The sequence below is a fragment of the Pristis pectinata genome, chromosome 34 (assembly GCF_009764475.1).
Source record: "Pristis pectinata isolate sPriPec2 chromosome 34, sPriPec2.1.pri, whole genome shotgun sequence".
NCBI classification, from domain to species: domain Eukaryota; kingdom Metazoa; phylum Chordata; class Chondrichthyes; order Rhinopristiformes; family Pristidae; genus Pristis; species Pristis pectinata.
The window spans coordinates 6670351-6689282 of NC_067438.1; the positions used below are offsets into that span (position 1 = coordinate 6670351).

Genomic DNA, 18932 nt, shown 5'->3' on the forward strand with positions numbered 1-18932 from the left:
CTCCCTTCTCTCTCTCTCTTCTTCTTCTTCTTCTTCTTCTTCTTCAACAACGTCATTACGTCCTTTATCTTCTATTGACGTAAGCACGCCCCACACACACATACACACACACTCTCTATCTTAAAGGGACTTTCACTGAGTCCGTAACATATTACAGCACCAGCGATCGGGGTTCGATTCCCGTCACTGTCTGTAAGGAGTTTGTACGTTCTCCCCGTGTCTGCGTGGGTTTCCTCCGGGTGCTCCGGTTTCCTCCCACATTGCAAAGACATAACGGTAGGTTAATTGGTTTTAAAAATGGGCGACGCGGACTCGTTGGGCCGGAAGGGCCTATTACCACGCTGTAAATAAAATTTAAAAAATTAAAATAATGATAGATATTTTCTCTTCAATCTCTCAGGTGTTCAGCTGGTAAAAAGGAGAGCTCCGTGTGTGCATTAAACTAAGAATCAACAAGTATTTGGTAAGCATTCTGTACAATCTCTATTTAAATATTCTCTCTACACACACATGGGTTAACTGACAATCTTGGACTCACTATATGCAAAGGGGCAAATTTTAGATCATTACTTTTCTCTGTTTAGAAGACCCAAGGAAAGGCAAAGCCTAAATCTTTACATCAGATTCCAACACAGTGTGCTTTAGCACAGATTGTGTAATTGATTTCAGCGGGACAGAGAAGAAAATCAGCCAAGGGCTCCTGCTGTCTATGGTCAAACAGCCATGCTGAGAAACCTTGGCAAAAGAAGTCAGAGCTCAAAAGGTCTTCAGGATGTTCTCTGCAGGTAACAAGAACACAAGAAATGGGAGAAGGCCAAGCAACCTTATCCCAATGTTTTATACTCCATTTAGGCCTCCTCAAACCTCCTCATTATTCCTTCCTTAAGTACCATCTAGCTTCCTCTTAAATGCTACTTCAGTCATATCTACTACTGCTCAAGGCAGAGCCTTCACACAGCTTTCTGGATAAAGTTTCTCTTGAATTCCCCACAGAATTTATTAGTGGCTCTCATGTTTAACAGCATCTAATTTCAAACTGCACACAAGCAGAAGGATTTTTCAACACATACTTTAAAATTACGGAAGGGATTAATGTAGATCTGGGGTCACTTCTATTTTCAAGGGGAAAGAATCTAAGCCAAAAGAACCTGAGCATTCTGTCGCAATTTATATTGAACTTTACATCAGGAATGCAATCTTAGACTGTAGGTCATCACTGTAGACACCTCCAGCTGAACATGACTATATGTTTGGCAAGAAGGCACAAGGTTATTCCTGATACTATATTATGGATAGAAATTGCACAAAATCAGAGCTATTCATAGATCACAATGGTAATATATTCCTCTTCCAGTAGAGATTTCTCATCAATCACTGAAGTGACACTGGTCAAATTCCTTCATTTCATCTCAATGCTCTGTGTTCTCACATCTGCCACCTGCTCTTTACCTCTGGGTCCTGGCCAAGTACTTGGAGATCTCAACATAGTGCAACAAGGCTACGTTTGCTAATCTTGCAATGCAGTAACCAAACTCACATAAGGAGGTCAAGCAGCAATTTCAAACTCCCTTTGGTCAATGGGCACCACGTAAACCCCAATACCTGTCACTCCACTCCTTTGTATTTGATGCAAACCAAAGGGCAAGGTTCGGACATAGGGGTTTCTGTAAAAATGGCTCTTTCCTAATCCTGTCCAGCATCAAGATGAAACCAGAATTTTTAAACCAACAACTTTGATTTTGAGGCAAAGAGCCACAGTAATTTATAAATCTGCATACCTTCCTGAATTTTTTTGGGGGGGGGTAGGGGTGGGGGTGAGGGAGGGAGGGAAATAGTCAATACAAGGGAGGACTCCAGCAAATTACAGAAAGAAATTAATTAGCTTGTAGAAAGGACAATTAATTAGCAAGTGACGTTCAACAAAACAAACACTCTAAGTCAGGTTGAGAAACTAAGATCTCAAAGTACAAATACACTCATCATTAAGACCTGCACCACAAGTTAGTAAAGCCATTTAAAAAACAACAAACCAAGCAGTTGCTTCGAGACTGAATGAATTGAAAAGTAGGGAAATTATACCAAGCCTTATTGAACCTTGGTTAAACTAGTCCTAGTACTGAACACAATTCCGGTAACAATATCATGAAAATTATAGAGGCATTAGACAAACTACAGAGAAGAATTATAAAGGACAGTACCAGAAGTGGGAGAGTGTACATGTCATGAAAGAATGAACAAACTGTGTCTCCTTTCTCTTAGGAACAGGCAGCTGAGACGTCTCTAAACTTTGAGCATTTAAGAGTGAATAAATATTTCCACTTGTGGGAATGATCATTACAGGAAGTAGTGCTGCCAGAAACGGTGGTGGAGGCTGATACGATAGGGTCTTTCAAGAGACTGTTAGATAGGGTACATGGAGCTGAGTGAAATAGAGGGCTATGGGTAAGCCTAGTAATTTCTAGGGTAGGGACATGCTCGGCACAGCTTTGTGGGCCGAAGGGCCTGAGTTGTGCTATAATTGTTCTATGTTCTAGGAAGTCTTCAATACAAGACAGTCACCAAGAAATCCAAATGGAAATTCAGAAAAAGAGTTCTTTACTGAAAGAGCAAAGAGAACATGGGAACCGTTCCCATAGGAAGTGGTTGAGGAGAAGACTGTTGAAATATTTAAAGGGATCAAAAAAAAACAAGATGCTGGAGGATGTAGGGCTTCAAACCAAAACGTCAACCATCCACTTCCCTCCATAAATGCTGCCCAACCTCCGAGTTCCTCCAGCAGATGTTGCTCCAGGTTTCAGCATCTGCAGTCTCGTGTCTCCATATTTAAAGAGATGCTGGACAAGCATTTGAGGAAGAAGGGAATAGAAGGTTACCTCAATAGATTCAGATGAGAAGTGACAGAAGGCTTAAGCATAACCCCCTGCAATAAAAACAAAGCACTGGGAAAACTCAGCAGGTCAGGCAGCATCTGTGGAAAGAGTAACTGTCAATGTTTTGGGTCTGTGACTCTTCATCAGAACTGGGAAAGAGAGAGATACAAGTTAGTTTTCAGTAGGAGAGGAGGTGGGCAAGGGATGTATAGAAAAAAAGTAGCGTCTGTGATAGGGTGAGTCAAAACGGCTTAATGGGGGCAGATATCAGCACATTAAGCTTCTTAGTCTGTATAAGGTATTGCTAATGGCAAGGGTGCAGAACCTGCCTGGCAGGCCAAACTGTAGGAGTAGGATAAGAAAACTGAACCAACATGGTAATTGCTTCTTTCTCCACAGATGCTGTCCAACCGGCTGAGTTTTTCCAGCATTTTGTTTTTATTTCAGATTTGTAGTTTTCCATTCAAAATTCTGATACTGTTAGCTGGCAATTTGACATGTTATTGTATTTCTTTAGTACCTCCAACACAGTAAAGTTCCTGAAAATCACTTCACAGGATCAATTAGCTGAAGACAAACAATGGAGCAAACAAAATAAGGATTGTGCAAAGGAGGGAATAAGAGATCAGAGATCTGGGAGGGTTGCAGGGTGGAGAGATCACAGCGACAGGGAGGGGTAAGGATTTAAAATACAAAGGTGAGAACTTTAAAATTCAGACTGAAGGGTAATAATAGTGAGTGAGCAGAGGCAGAAAAAGACAAACCAGACTTAGTGCCTGTTAGCATATGGATGACAGAGCTTCCGATGAGCTCAAGTTTAGAGGGATTTAATGCAGGCCACCCCTGGGTTAAGAATGCCCAATTTATGACGTGCCTGCCCAACTTATGGACACGCCAACATACGAGCGAGCTCCCATAATATTATTAAATTCAAAAGTCCGGCATACGTTCATTCTGATGAACAGCAGAACTGGTTTCCCCTCTCTCCCTAACTTTTAGTAATTCTTTCACATCAGTCTTACGTGCTTTTGATGCCAATCATTACAATACTGAAGGTGTGGTTACCATAGAGTGATTTTTGTGAATTTTACAACTTATGGACAAAAATCGACTTATGGACATCTGTGAAAACAGAACCTGTTCATTACCTGGGGTCACCCTATATAGAGTGACCTCACAAAGATTAAGCTGCTTAACAGTAATTGAATTAAAGCTCAATTCTATAGGCCAATAAGAACGATCATTCTTTAACTATATTAAGAAATGCGATTAAACCACAGAGCAGCAGAAGTTGTGAAAAGTCACCTGAAGGCTCAATAGAGAAACAAAGGACTGCAGATACTGGAATCCAGATGAAAAACACAATGATGCTGGAGGAACTCAGCAGGCCAGGCAGCATCCGTGGAGAGAAACAGACAGTCAACGTTTCGGATCAGGACCCTTCTTCAGGACTGGTTTTGGGTTCCGTACAGGTACAAGAGGTGGCACCAATGCAGTCGTCAATATAGGGGAGAAAGTTGATGAATGGGGCCAGAGTAGGCTTGGAACAGAGACTGTTCAACGTAGCCAACTAAGAGGCAGGAATAGCTGGGGCCCGTGCAAGTGCCCATAGCTACGCCCTTGGTCTGTAGAAAGTGAGAGGAATCGAAAGTAAAGTTGTTAAGGGTGAGGACGAGGTCAGCCAGGCAGAGGAGAGTGTTAGTGGAAGGGGACTGGTTCTGTCTCTAGTCAAGAGAAGTGGAAGGCGGTGAGGCTGTCATGATGGGAAATGGAGGTACATAGGGACTGGATGTCCTGAAGAAGGGTCCTGACCCAAAACGTTGACTACCTGCTTTTCTCCACGGATGCTGCCTGGCCTGCTGAGTTTCTCCAGCATCATCGTGTTTTTCACCTGAAGGCTCGTGGTGGAAGTCGAAGGGAACAAGTCTAATTCAAATATGGAAAGCATTCCTCAAAACTAAGATTTGGCACAAGCCTTTGGTAATGCTTAGCATCTTAGCACAGAGTGCTGAGATTGAGTTCTGTAGCAAGTGGTCAGGCATGAGCAAAGCTGTGATGCCTACACGGAGTACAATAAAACAATATTCCACTGTCCCACTATTCAGAAATTCCAATGGTTCAGCACCATGCTCTTCAGTTGAAGATTCCCACACTCTCCAAGACTCAGCAGTTCCCCTGCACCATTGAAACTCATCAGGGCCCCAGTCCCTGCACACCCTTGAAACTCATTGGGTTCACTGGAGAATTTATCATAACATCCAAAAAACTAATTACCCATGAGTTGGGGTATTGATAGGAATAATATCAATAATGATCTTGGGGTCCATGTCCATAGCTCACTGAAAGTGGCCACACAAGTAGATATGGTGATAAAGGAGTACGGCATGCTTCATCAGTCAGGGCACTGAGTGTAAGAGTCAGGAAGTCACATTGCAGTTGTATAAAACTTTGGTTAGGCTGCACTTGGAGTATTGTGTGCAGTTCTGGTTGCTCATTACGGGAAGGATGTGGAGGCTTGGGAAAGGGTGCAGAAGAGGTTCACCAGGATGCTGCCTGGATTAGAGGGTATGAGCTATAAGGAGAGGTTGGACAAACTTGGGTTGTTTTCTCTGGAGTGTCGAAGATTGAGGGGAGACCTGATAGAAGCTTATAAAATTATGAGAGGCATAGATAGGGTAGATAGTCAGAACCTATTTCTGACCCCAGGGTAGAAATATCAAGTACTAGAGTACGTTCACTTAAGGTGAGAGAGGAAAAATTTAGAGATGCGAGGGGCAAGTTTTTTTTTATTAAACACAGAGAGTGGTAGGTGCCTGGAACAGGCTGCCAGGGGTAGTGGTGGAAGCAGACATGATAGTGGTGTTCAACAGGCTGTTAGACACATGAATATGCAGGACATGGAGGCATATGGATCATGTACAAGCAGGAGAGATTTAGTTTTTTTTATTTATAGAGTGGCAATCAGGCCCTTCCGGCCCAGTGAGTCCACGCCGCCCATTTTAAACCCAAATTAACCTACCCGTACGTCTTTGCAATGTGGGAGGAAACCGGAGCACCCGGAGGAAACCCATGCAGACACGGGAGAACGTACAAACTCCTTACAGACAGTGACGGGAATCGAACCCCGATCGCTGGTAGGCCAAAGGACCTGTTCCTGTGCTGTACTGTTCTATGTTCTATGAAATCTGAGTCTGGAAAATCTGTCAGTCCAGTGCAGCCAAAGACTGGAGTGTGACAAGATTATTGGAGCTTAACTGTATAGTGTGATTTGCTACCCAAGTTCCGCAATTCTGTATTTTAAACAAGAAATTGCCATCAGCTGTGATTTGGTGGTCTGGAGTGGGTTCAAGCTGTTCCAAAATCCAGGCTGCAATACTGAAGGAGCACTGCACCCTTTTTAAGTGTTACCTTTCAGGTGAGGCGTCATCTCTTCTCTCCAAAATTTTGCCATGAGATATACTTAGAGCAGCAAAGGAATGCTGCCCAGTGAGGTGGCAAGTATTTAACTCAACCAACATCATTGAAGAGAGATCATCTGGTCATTTATCTTGGTGTTTGTGGAATCTTGCTGTGGGCAAATTGATTGTTACTTTGCTGTTTTAAAATAGTGACTACGCTTCAGAAGGTTCAAAGAGGAGGTTGTGGAAGATGCTAAAGAAAGGCAAGTTGTCATTTAGGAAGTGAAGTGCAGCTAAGAGACCACTTGCTCTCAGACCTTCTCACAATCCTGCACTGTTCAAATATTTCCTGTGTCGTTTTGCTTTCATTTATTCTGTTAAGACTAGAACAGCTTCCTACCAAGAATTTCCCAGAGGAAATAAGCATTCCACAGTGGCTTCCGCAGCCTTCATGAAACCACTGACAGTCTTTTCAAATGTAGTCGCTGTTGAAACATTGAAAAAGTTGCGACCAAATTAATCCCCAGTTTGAATGCAAGAGACTAACGGAGATATTGAAAAGCCTCTTTCTAAGTTTGTGTTTAACAAAATATGGACACCCATGAAAAAGGTACAAGTCCTCCTGCTGTTAAAGTGTCATCACGGAAAAAATTAACGGAGCTGTCCTTAAAATGACAAACCCGTTTCTATTGCTGAGCATCAGAAGCTTTTATCCGAGCTGATCACCCTCAGCTCATCAATGCCAACCAGCAAGCACTGGGAGATACAAGCGAAGATGCTCAAAGGAGACATTAGGCCAGAGGTGATCACTTTCTTTTTAGTTGGCACCCTTCAGAGCCAACACAAAACTTTGCAGTACAAACAACAGGGAATCCAAAACCATACCGGCAATCACTCCTGGTCCCTGTAAGAAATTTGGAAGTACGTCCTTTCCCCATAGGCTGGAACTCACCACTACAGGCGACCCCTGCCTTACGCCAGTGATGGCAGTGCATTTGGTTTCCACTGTTTATTAGGGAAAGACTGAATAGCGACCAATGTTCCCACAGGTGTGCATTACCGCTCCATACCAGACTATTAATGACAGCAACCACAAAATAAAGGAATAAAGCACCAAGTAAGGTGACCCACGGGTTACGGCTATTCAGGTAATAGAAATTCTCCGTTATGGAATTCACACATCACCACCAAAAAAAATCTGGAATAAGGAATAAAAATTCACTTCTGCGAAATTTGTGTGGAAAAAAGGTAAATAAACAAAGTGTATTTTTTCCATCAACTCTTATTTCTTGACGCACGCACAAATGACGTGGCTTCAGGTTACGGAAAATCGTGATATGGACAGTTTTCTATTCCATCTAATGCAACCTGTCCTCATAATTTGAGCTCTGATAGGATTCTAGTGAACCTGGGGGACCAATACAAAGTAATCAAAGCAAGTAACACAGACGCATTTAAGGGGAAACTAGAGAAATAAATTGAGAATATGCTGGTAAGGCAGATATATCAAGATGATGCCCCTATAAACAGCAGGATCAAATGGCCCATTTCCAAGCTGTAGACACAAAGCAGTTCTAAGAAATGGAAGGCTGGGGATGGGGGTAGGGAAAACAGTACAAAATTAAGGCTGTTTGCAAATATATTTTAGAATGGATTTACTGACACTCTCCATTAACTCATTCAAGCACCTATTCTTGAACTTAGAGGTGTCACCAAACTATTCCCGTGTGGGCCATCACAAATGGTTAAAGTTGCTTACCCTGGAGCGAGAGAGTCAGAGAGGTGACATGATATATAAAATTATGAGAGGCATGAATAGGGTAGATAGCCAGTGTCTGTTTCCCATGGTAGGCGTGTCTAAAGCGAGAGGGCATAGGCATAATGTGAGAGGGAAGAGGTTTAAGAGGGGACCCGAGGGGCAAATCTTTCCACACAAAATGTAGTTGGTATCTGGAAATGAGTGCTAGAGGAGATGGAGAAGTCAGATACGATCATTACATTTAGGAGGCATTTCGACAGATTTTTTAGACAGACCCTTTTACTCTAACCTGCTCATCCCTCTAGCTCAGAAACCACCACATCCAGATGATGATACAAACAAAGTATTCCTGTCTTAAAATCTGCACCCTGTGTCATAACAAGCATACAAGGTCATTTGCAAGTTAACTTATCTTACACCCTTGTTTGGGAGTACTTCAAATTTTCAAAACTTTTCCCTCAGCTTCTCCCAGTCTGTAACTTTTTCCCAGTTCAATGATTTCCCAGCGATCTGTGCTGATGAACATGCTGATCTTTATTATTCGCCAATGCTGACTGTGGTGCCAATGCTCCACACACAAATTCTCCCCCCAAACCCCTCCACTGCTCTGCCTTCTAGAAACCACATAGAGCTTTGCTCTTTGACCAAAGATTTGACAATCTACGGTAATGGATTTTGTTTGATATTTGGTGTACAGTATTCTACATCAAATGCAAGTTACTACAGACATAGTCAGTACATTTACCAATCAGTAGGTATCCTTTGTGCAAGATTTAATTGACAATTAAAATCAAGAGTTCCCTTACCTCCTGCCTCAGCTTTTCGTAAAGGACAGCAAGATGCTCCTCCATACTGGGCTCCCCCTTCTGTGGGTTTGTGCTCTTCAGCTCCCCTGCTCTGCGAAAGGCTAGCTCCCGGAGCTGAGGTGCAGTCACAGTTAGATGTTCAAGGCCTGCATGGTACGGCACCCGACAGCACTCGCTGTCAAACAGAGTCCTGAAAGAGTCCAGGTGCCCCTCGCTCACGTCCCAAGGGTTCACCACTTTGTCCAGGGACTCCTCTTTCAGGGAAGCCGGCCTGCCTACAGTGGGCACCTCTGCCCCCGCAAAACTCCCCGCCAGTGTCTCAGGGATGCCCTCAGCTGCTGGCTCACTTACTGGGCTCACGTGAAAGTCAGACATGGAGCGATGCTCTACGGCGATGTCATCTGTACTGCGCCCGTCAACCGTGGTGATTGAATCCAAGAGATGGGAAAGCAGAAGTGCCCTTGCTTGCTCGGCACCAAGGCACTCCTCCAGCTCACAGGCCCCACTTTCTATCCTGGAGGCCACCAATTGCTCCATACCTGCGCAGGACTTCTCCACGAGGGCCGCCTGCTCCCTGCCCTGGCTATGCACGATCACCTGCATGCTGATCTTCTGATCCGGGATACAGACGAGGGACTGGAGATGCACATCACCTGGGTGTGTCCCTTGAATGCAAGCACTGCGCAAAGAACCACTGGGAAGGAATTGGGAGCAAGGCAAGTCGCGAGCCACAAGGCTTGGACTGCGATCTGCTGCCGTGTAGTTCTCCACGCCTATCTGTCTTTTGTTTTGGTGCCACACGCAGACGGGCGTAGTCCATGAGGTGGTGCTGATATGCCGAAAGAATCTGCCATGACACATCTCGAACTTCTGCGGAAGGAAAGGGAAATCAGCCTGAGTCAATACAAAAAAGCTTTGACAAGTTTTTCCAAATTTACCTGCCAAGTTGAACTGGCTTCACACACCAATTCCCTGTCCAGTTATAAAAACAATAGATGCAAGAGATAATGCAAAGGATGATATTAAACGTGGCTGTATTTGTTTTAGCCATTCCGTGAGATTGCAAGTTGCATGTTTGACCAATGATATGATACCTTTATTAGTCACATGTACATCAAAACACACAGTGAAATGCATCTTTGTGTAGAGTGTTCTGGGGGCAGCCCACAAGTGTTGCCCTGCTTACGGCACCAACATAGCATGCCCACAGCTTCCTAACCCGTATGTCTTTAAAGAATTTCATTCTGCATGCAAATCAAAGGTACTTTTCAGTAGCAAACAAAATAAATGTCACTCCGATAAAAACTGAAATTTATAGGCAATGAGGTAGGGGTGAAGATCAGTATTGGCTTCTCAATTTCCCACTGCACCAGAATCAATTACTAAGACAGAGTAGACAATGCAGCCTTTTAACACAAGCTTGTGCTTTAATTAGTAACTTGAAGCAGACTTTCACTGACTTTCCACTTTTACTTATGATCGACAATTTTGAAGTTACTACACCAAAACCCCATAAAAAGGATGCAACTGCATAATGCTCATCAAATAGGTACAGGGCTCGCAACCTGAAATCACTACTTCAAAAGGCTGTGGAAGCCTATTCAATAAGCCTGCCAATTAGTCATTCCGGTTTGTAAAGAATGAAAGCTATGAAAAGATCTAACAAGCTCAAATAAAAAGAACACATTAATGGTAATTATCTAGCAAGCCTTGACTGGTTCAACCCAGGTGCACACAACTCCTGAACATTAAAACAACTGCATACTCAGTGTCTCTAAGGCCAAATGCATTTTAATCAAGTCTCCCAGTGCTAGTACACTAATGTATGTGATCTACAAGAACGCTCAAGAACCTGGGAGATATGAGCATGTGGAACTCACACCCACAAGTAGTCAAGGCGCAGTTAATGGCAAGCAGAGAGCAGATCTGAGGAGGAATAATCAGATAGGCTGATCAGGTCAGATGCAACGTAGGAGGGTAGGTCTATGGAACGCAAACAACAGCAAGTCCAACTGTGTCACCTCTCCTATTTCTGTACTGTGAATTTTATACATACCAAACCCACACAAAATGCTGCACAGAAACAGAAAAGGGGAGTATTTTATAAACTACATTGTGTAGGGGTTTACAACATTTGGAATGTTTTTGGGGGTCGAACTGAACAAATGTCACCTCAGTTCTGGACATTGCAGGAAACTAGTCTCACCATTAATCAAATTCACTCACCACATGCCAGCAAGCAATCCCAACCAGCCTACTGAGCAAGGGACCCTTTCAGAAACACTAATCAGCTGAATCACAGGCATCAATCCCAACACGTGGTGAACTTCTGAGTTCAATCTTCCCACTGTCAGCAGTTTATTGGAAGATTGGAACTTTCCCATGGGAAGATGAAGAAAATATAGGAGCCCTATTTAATGGCTCGTTTTTATTTTCTATGCAACAACTGAAATGACAGCATTCCAAGAACTGCACAGTCACCTACTGAAGAATAATATAATTTAATTGAACTGATAAGATAAATGAAGAGGAAGTGTATCTTTCGGCTAAAGAGTCATGAACTAAGGATGTAGTCTAAATATAGGATTGGAGTTAAGAAATACTCCCTCAGGCAAAACAAGTTCGGAGCTCTTCTGCAAAATTAACACGGAGTCAACTGTTAATTTTTAATTGTGACATTGATAGGTTTTTGTTAACCACTGGTGATCTGACGTAGGACAAAAGATGATACACGGGGTTAGACCAGAGATCAGTTGTGGTCTCACCAAATGTCAGAATGGGCTTGAGGTGCCAAGTGACCTACCCCTATATCCAAGGTACCTCATCGACAGGTGGAGAACAGTGAGGCGGATATGGAAGGCCAAGTGGATAGGGCAGAGTGAAGTAGAGAGAGTTCTTGTGAGGAATAAAAATCATCATTTATTCATCGCTATGCTTGATGTAAATTCTATGCAAGTGGAATTCAAGCAGCATTGAAAATAGAAGTTACTGAAGGTGATGCATAATTTTTGAAGAGCGAGGTAGACTCAGAGCAATATCCAAAACTCCCCCACAATCCATTCACAAACCTGAGATGGACCAGCCCATCATTACCATTTCATTTCTACATTACCCTCCAACCTCAGCCCCTTCCACTATTCAAACGATGCTCAAGAGACACTCTAAGCACAACACCTTATCTTTTGATCTCTTCCACTTTGCGCCTTTTGGACTCAACAAGGTCAACAATTTCATAGCAGCCACCATTTTCCCAGGCATCAGGTTCCAGTACTAACTTGGCTACCACCATTTTGTCAGAATAATACAGCACAGAAACAGGCCCTTCAGCCCAACTCGTCCATGCCGACCAAGATTTCAATCTAAACTGGACCCATTTGCCCATGCTTGGCCCATATCCCTCTAAACCTTTCTTACCCATATACTTAACCAAATATCTTTTAAATGTCATTATTGTACCTGCCTTAACTACTTTCCCTAGCAGCTCGTTCCATGTACGCACCACCCTCTGCACAAAGAAGTTACCCTTCAGGTCCCTTTTAAAATTTTCCACTCTCACCATAAACCTATGCCCTCAAGTTTTTGATTCTCTTTCCCTGGGAAAAAGATTGAGTGCATTCACCCTATCTATGCCCCTCGTGATCTTATACACCTCTATAAGGTCACCCCTCAACCTCCTACACTCCAAGGAGTAAAGTCCTAGCCTGCCCAACCTCTCCCTCTTTCTCAGGCCCTTGAGTCCTGGAAACATCCTTGTTAATCTTCTTTGCACTCTTTCCAGTTTAATGACGTCTTTCCTATAAGACGTGCAGCAACTCTAGACCTAGACGAGTCTTTACGTCCCATTATTCCCTGGACCATTACCTCCTTTTGCCATTTAGTTTTCACTCATCCCACCACAGACTTTCTGCCAATCTCATTCCCATCTTCCCTGCCTCTGCCCTACTGCACAAAATGCCCCATTTCTAAATTTTCCCCTCAGTCACGACAGAAGTCTGAGCCCAAAATATTCACTCCATTTCCTCTTCCACAGATACCATTTCTACCAGTGTATTTTGACTTCAGATTTATGCATTAATTTTATTTCTTAGGTGCTGAATCATGCTGATCATGTTCCAAGAGAATTAATCACTAACTCCCTTCCCTTAGTTGCCTCTCTTTTGTTCCGTATTACAGCACCAGCAATCGGGGTTCAACTCCCGTCGCTGTCTGTAAGGAGTTTGTACGTTCTCCCATGTCTGCGTGGGTTTCCTCCGAGTGCTCCAGTTTCCTCCCACATTCCAAAGACATACAGATAGGTTAATTTGGGTTTAAAAATGGCAGCGCGGACTCGTTGGGCCGGAAGGGCCTGTTACCATGCTGTAAATAAAATTTTTTTTTAAATGTTTTATATTTAAAAATTTTAATTTCTGCATCCTGAGGTCATATAACACGTACTCTTTGCAAACAGGAGGTTTAAACAAAAGGCTTTTCTGATCATCCAACAGCAGCCGTTTTCTCCACATGCTGCTTGACCAGCTGAGCAGTTTTCAGAAATTTCAGGAGGCCATTCAGCCCATCAGGTCCAGAAGCATTTCCACGTCCCATTCCACCATTTGATCGGGGAGTAGGTTTATATAGGTCGGCACAACATCATGGCCAAAGGGCCCGTATTGTGCAGTACTGTTCTATGTTCTATTTCCCTGTAACCTACCCCTCTCTCACATGCCCACCAACCTCCCCCCTCCCCACCCAATTCTATGCCTTCCACCTTGACGGGGGGTAATTTAAAAGAGACAATTAGCCTACTAACCAGCACATCAGCGCTTGGGGACAATCTGTGCAGTCACAGGGAGAACGTGCAAACTCTGCACAGATGGCACCGGAGGTCAGGATTGAACCTGGTTCACTGGTTCTCGACAGCAACCACATTATTCGACACGCCACTGTAGTCAGGTTTCCAGTATGATCCTTATGTTTAGTCAGCCGACCTCAACCAGAACTGCTACTGCTGGCTACAGCCACAGCGGGGCTCGGAAAATGAGTTTCAAGAAAAAGTCAAGGCTCCCTTTTAAATTGCTGTTTGCTTTCTTACGATAAAGATCACATTCTCTGGGGTTTTGAAGAATGAGAATATTGAAAAGTACAAAATTATTAATAGGATTTGACAGGGTTGCTTCTCCATCTGGGCAGTCTAGAACTAGGGGGTTATAACTCCAGAGGGAATCTTGTATTGCAGGAGCTTCAACATGTTTCTTTAATGTGGTTAACATTAGACACCAAACAGACAAATCTCAATCATGTGCAATTAAAACTGACTACCTTTCAGACACATGCAAAGTCTGCATATCCCGAGCTATAAAAGTTAAAAATCGCCCATTAAACTTTCCCTTTTACGACATGCACTCCTGATTTTTGCATATATCCATTCAGATCTTAGCCTTTCACTTTGAAGTTCTTGGCACAATTATTTGAGACATAACATTGGAACCAAAGTGACAGAAGACATCAACATGCCCAGAACAGTGGCTCAAGGTCACATTTTATACATAATCGATAAAAAGATCTTAAAAAATTTTTAAAGCTCTGCCCCCAACCTCAAAGTCCTAAACATTTCACAGCTTCGGAAGGTTTACCGGATTGCTGCCTGATTAGAGAATATTAGGTACAAGGAGAGGATGGTCAAACTTAGGGTTGTTTTCTCTGGCACGTCAAGAGGCTGAGGGGAGACCTGATAGAAGTTTATAAAATCATGAGAGGCATGGATAGGGTAGACAGTCAGAATCTTTTCCCCCACGATAGAAATGTCCAGTACTAGAGGACAAAGCTTTAAGGCGAGAGGGGGAAGGTTCAGAGGAGACGGGCAGAGCAAGTTTTTTCTTTTGTTTTAAACAGAGTGGTAGGTGGCTGGATCACACCGCCAGGGGTGGTGGTGAAAGCAGATAAGATAATGGCATTTAATGGGCTTTCAAATAGATACGTGAATACGCAGGGAATGGAAGGATATGGATCACATACTGGCAGAAGGGATTTAGTTTAATTTGGCATCATGTCTGGCACAGACATTGTGGGCTGAAGGGCCTGTTCCAGTGCTGTACTGTTCGATGTTAAGTACTTGGTGATATAGGAACCATTATGAAAATGCTAGGTAATGCACAGTGGCGCAGCTAGCAGAGCCACTGCCTCACAGCTCCAGGGTTCAATCCTGGTCTCATGTGTGGGTGCCCTGGGTGCTCCGCTTTTCTTCTACATCCCAAAGATGTGAGGGTTGGTAGGTTAATTAACCACTGTAAATTACTCCTTGTGCAGGTAAGTGGTCAAATCTGGGGAAAATTGATGGAAATGCAAAGACAATAAAGAAGGACTAGCGTAAACCAGTGCCCAATGTACGAACTCAATAGGACAAAGGGCTTCTTTCCAGGCTGCGTCATTCTATGAATACCACTCAGGGTGCTAGGGGTTCCCATAGTGTTATAATGGTGCAAAAAGAAAACTGCTGAAGGAACAGCGGGGTCAGGCAGCATCTCTGGAAGAAAATGGACAGTCGACGATTCAGGTTGAGACCCTTCACCTGGACTGGTCTCGACCCAAAACATCGACCATCCATTTCCTTCCACAGACGCTGCCTGACCCGCTGAGTTCCTCCAGCAATTTGTTTTTCCAGACTCCAGCAGTTGCAGTCTCTTCTGTCTCAATTATACTGGAGCCACTAATGGAGGACGGGAGAGTGGAAGTAGCGACAGAGGCTGGGAGGTGATAGGTGGAGGCGGCAATGGGCCGAAGATGATGGAATCTGATCGGAGAGGAAGGAGGATGCAGGGTGTTTGAGTAGACAGACAGGTTATTGGAGCCACTGATTCTTTAAAATCCATCAGAAAAGTCAGTTGCCATCTGTATTGTGGAGGATCGTGGCTGTCACATGACAGCACTGCCCATTACCTGGTCGAAAGACACACCACTATCAATCAAGGTTTGGCTCCACCCCACCCATCAGTGCACACCTGACCATTGGTCCCTTTAAGCACCTTTGTACTTGGCCTTGGGCCATAGGCCTGTTTGAACTACATGGGCTGGACCCCCCATCCCTCTAGCACTATAAAGAGTGCCACATGTGCTTGGTTCTGTCTCTTTTGTCTCCGAGGGATGCCTTGTTGGTAAGCTGTGTACTGTTTAATAGAGTTAGGAGCATCTGCTTCATTCCAGGCTGAGGAACCATGGAATGACACTGGAGAAATTAGTTAGTATCCCTGGTAGCAGAGCTGTGCCTGCACTGAGTCAAGGGGTGGCAGGTATCGTATTGTTTTTCTTTGACTGTATGTACCCAGTTTGTTGCGTGCGCGTATTTTACCTGTTGCGATTCTCCCACGCTCGCTATCAACTGTGCGTGTGTGTTGTTCCTGTTACCTTTTCCCTGTGTTTGTCTTTGTAAATAAATCATTTATCTCTGAGATTGTGTTCAGAGTCCTCATCCTTCAAGACCACCTCACGTTAACAATTCACCCTAAACGTAGCACCTCTAGTGCTACACCAGGATAGATCACATCCTCAAGTTTCCAGAAAAGGTCTCGAACTTACAACTTGCTGCGTCAAGATCCAAGAATGGACACGCACCAAGCCACAACAAGCAGTGATCAAATTCGCAAGGCAAAACTTCAACAATTCCCATGGCTTACCTGCACGCGGCAGCGAGAGGAGGAATCCTGCTTCCTGATCGGATAGTAGCAACTGTAGTGGGTGCTGCTGTCAATCCCTCTGATCCTGATCAGAGTGCAACTGCTGGGTTTCCATTGCCTGAGTCCAAGCGTTGCCAGTCCCCTGGCTGCACTCTGCCTGCAATTCACTGCACCAGCCATGCATGTACACAGCCCACCGCCACTGTGGGGTACAAAATCCAGTTACTACAACCTCCCCCGAAAATACACCACCGACGCACTCCATCAAACCTAACAACACCCAGAATCAGTCATACAGCACAGAAACAGGCCCACCACATCCAAATCAACCTTTTTGCCCATCTACACCAATCCCATTTGTCTGCACAAGGACCATGTCCTCCTATGCCTTTCGTTCTCTAGTACACTGGAGGCCACCATCCTACTCTGCCAATGCCCAATAAATCAGCTTCCCTAGCCTAAAATGCAAAAAGTTATACCTACCCAAAAGACAACATGCTGGAGGAGCTCAGCAGGTCGAGCAGCATCTACTGCACAATACAGGCCCTTTGGCCCACAAAGTAGGGTCTCGACCCAAAACGTTGACGTCCTTCCACCCTCACCCCCCCCCCCCCCACAGATGCTGCTCAACCTGCTGAGCTCCTCCAGCACATTATTTGTTGCTCCAAATTCCTGCATCTGCAGTCTCTTGTGTCTCCAGTTATACTTACCCCACTGCAACACCATGCCCTATCACTATTGGACAGGGGCACATCTTAGCCTTCCAATTAAAGCACAGTCATAACCTCATCCTCCGTTACAATAGCATATCTGTCCATTAAAGCACTCTGCATCCCCCTTCCTCTCCCATCACATTTCATCATCTTCAGCCCTTTTGTCACCTCCACCCATCACCCTCAGCCTCTGTCACTATCTCCACCCTTCCCTCCCATCTGCCTATCACCTCTCCTCACCTGGATCCACCTATCACCTCCCAGCTCTTGCTCCACGCCTTCCCTTTTCCTTCTCGTACTGACAACCTCCCCTCTATCTTTCAGTCCAGATGAAGGGCCTCCACCTGAAACGTGGACTGTCCATTTCCCGCCACTGATACTGCCTGACCCGCCGAGTTCCTCCAGCACCTTATAAAATGCTGGAGGAACTCAGCAGGTCACTTCAAAGCAGGAAAACTTCTGCAAAGTCAGCATACCTTAAAGGGACTTTGCAGTGGAGCAGCAAAAGGAAGACACGAGAGACTGCAGATGCTGGAATTCCTCCAACGTTTTGCATGTTTCTCCAGATTCTAGCATCTGTAGTCTCTCATGCCTCCAGTTACTCCAACCCCACTGCAGCACCGTACCCTATTACTGTTACACAGGAGCTCACCTTAGCGGGTTCCCTGGTAGGATAAGATGGATTCTCTACCTCATTTTGACCTTGCACCTTATTGTCTACCTGCACTGCACTTTCTCTGTAGCTGTTACACTTTATTCTGCATTGTTTTACTTTGTCCTACCTCAATGAACTGTGTAATTAATTGATCTGTATGAACAGTATGCAGGACAAGATTTTCCACTGTACCTCGGCACAAGTGACAATAATAAACCAATTCCAATTAAAGTGCACTGCTATAACCCCATCCCCCATTGCAATAACCTACCTGTCCACCACACCACCTTGCATCCTGCCCTATGCCATTTTAGCCTCCTTTCCCCCCACCTCACCCAACCTGATGCACCAGCCCCATTAACCCTCCCGAGGTTATACTGATGCCCACCTTGTCTGAGCCCAGCCCTCCTTTGGCCCCGCCCACACCGAGGTGGCCCCGCCCAGCGGCGGCAGCGCCCCCCGCCGGCAGCGCGCCCGCACTGCCTCTCGGCGCCGGCAGCCGTCGGGGATGCAGAAGTCACCTGAGAGCAACTGCAGCCCCGTAGCTCGGCCTCGGCGCCAGAACCACCTCCTACTCCACCACCGCCAGCATCATCATCATCATCATCATCGTCGTCGCCGCCGCCGCCGCCACCCGTCCAGCAACGCTCCACCGCGCCGCGTCCCGCTTCACCCCTCAGGACCTCTCCCACCGCCCGGCTTCTCCTCCACCTCCTTGCCCTTGGATACCGGGGCAGACTGGCGCCCCGCGCATGCGCCTACACGCACAGACACTTCCAGAAGAGACGTCGCAACTGCCACCTCAAACGAGCCCTCCCATTGGCCGGCACCTCCGTGGGAAGAAACCAACGCGCCTATTGGTGCAATCTGCGTGGGGATTGTGACGCAGCGCCCTGGGACGGGGTTGTTAGTGCGCACGCGTTTTAATGCTGTGGGATTCTGGGAGATGTAGTCCCTTGGGGTCTAAATGTGGAAGGATTGAGGCTTTTGCCTTCTTGGTTTTAACTCTGGGTTTTGTTGTAGTAATTAATTCGTCCACATCAGTTTTTCCATCTCCTTCCTGCGTCATTCTTATTGGCATT

General features: G+C 45.0%; 1 protein-coding gene across 1 annotated transcript in view; it reads right to left on the reverse strand.

Moving 5' to 3' along the window:
• The window catches only part of c34h6orf136 (chromosome 34 C6orf136 homolog), a 38491-nt gene extending 19888 nt beyond the window's left edge, over nt 1-18603 (reverse strand). Inside the window, exons 1-3 of the mRNA XM_052043806.1 lie at nt 18372-18603; nt 16483-16684; nt 8834-9703 (exon numbers count right to left, since the gene is read on the reverse strand). Of these exons, the coding sequence (XP_051899766.1) occupies nt 8834-9703; nt 16483-16662 (1050 nt within the window). The 5' untranslated portion in view covers nt 16663-16684; nt 18372-18603. The remainder of the gene's footprint in view (nt 1-8833; nt 9704-16482; nt 16685-18371) is intronic.
• Between the last annotated feature and the right edge of the window lie 329 nt (nt 18604-18932).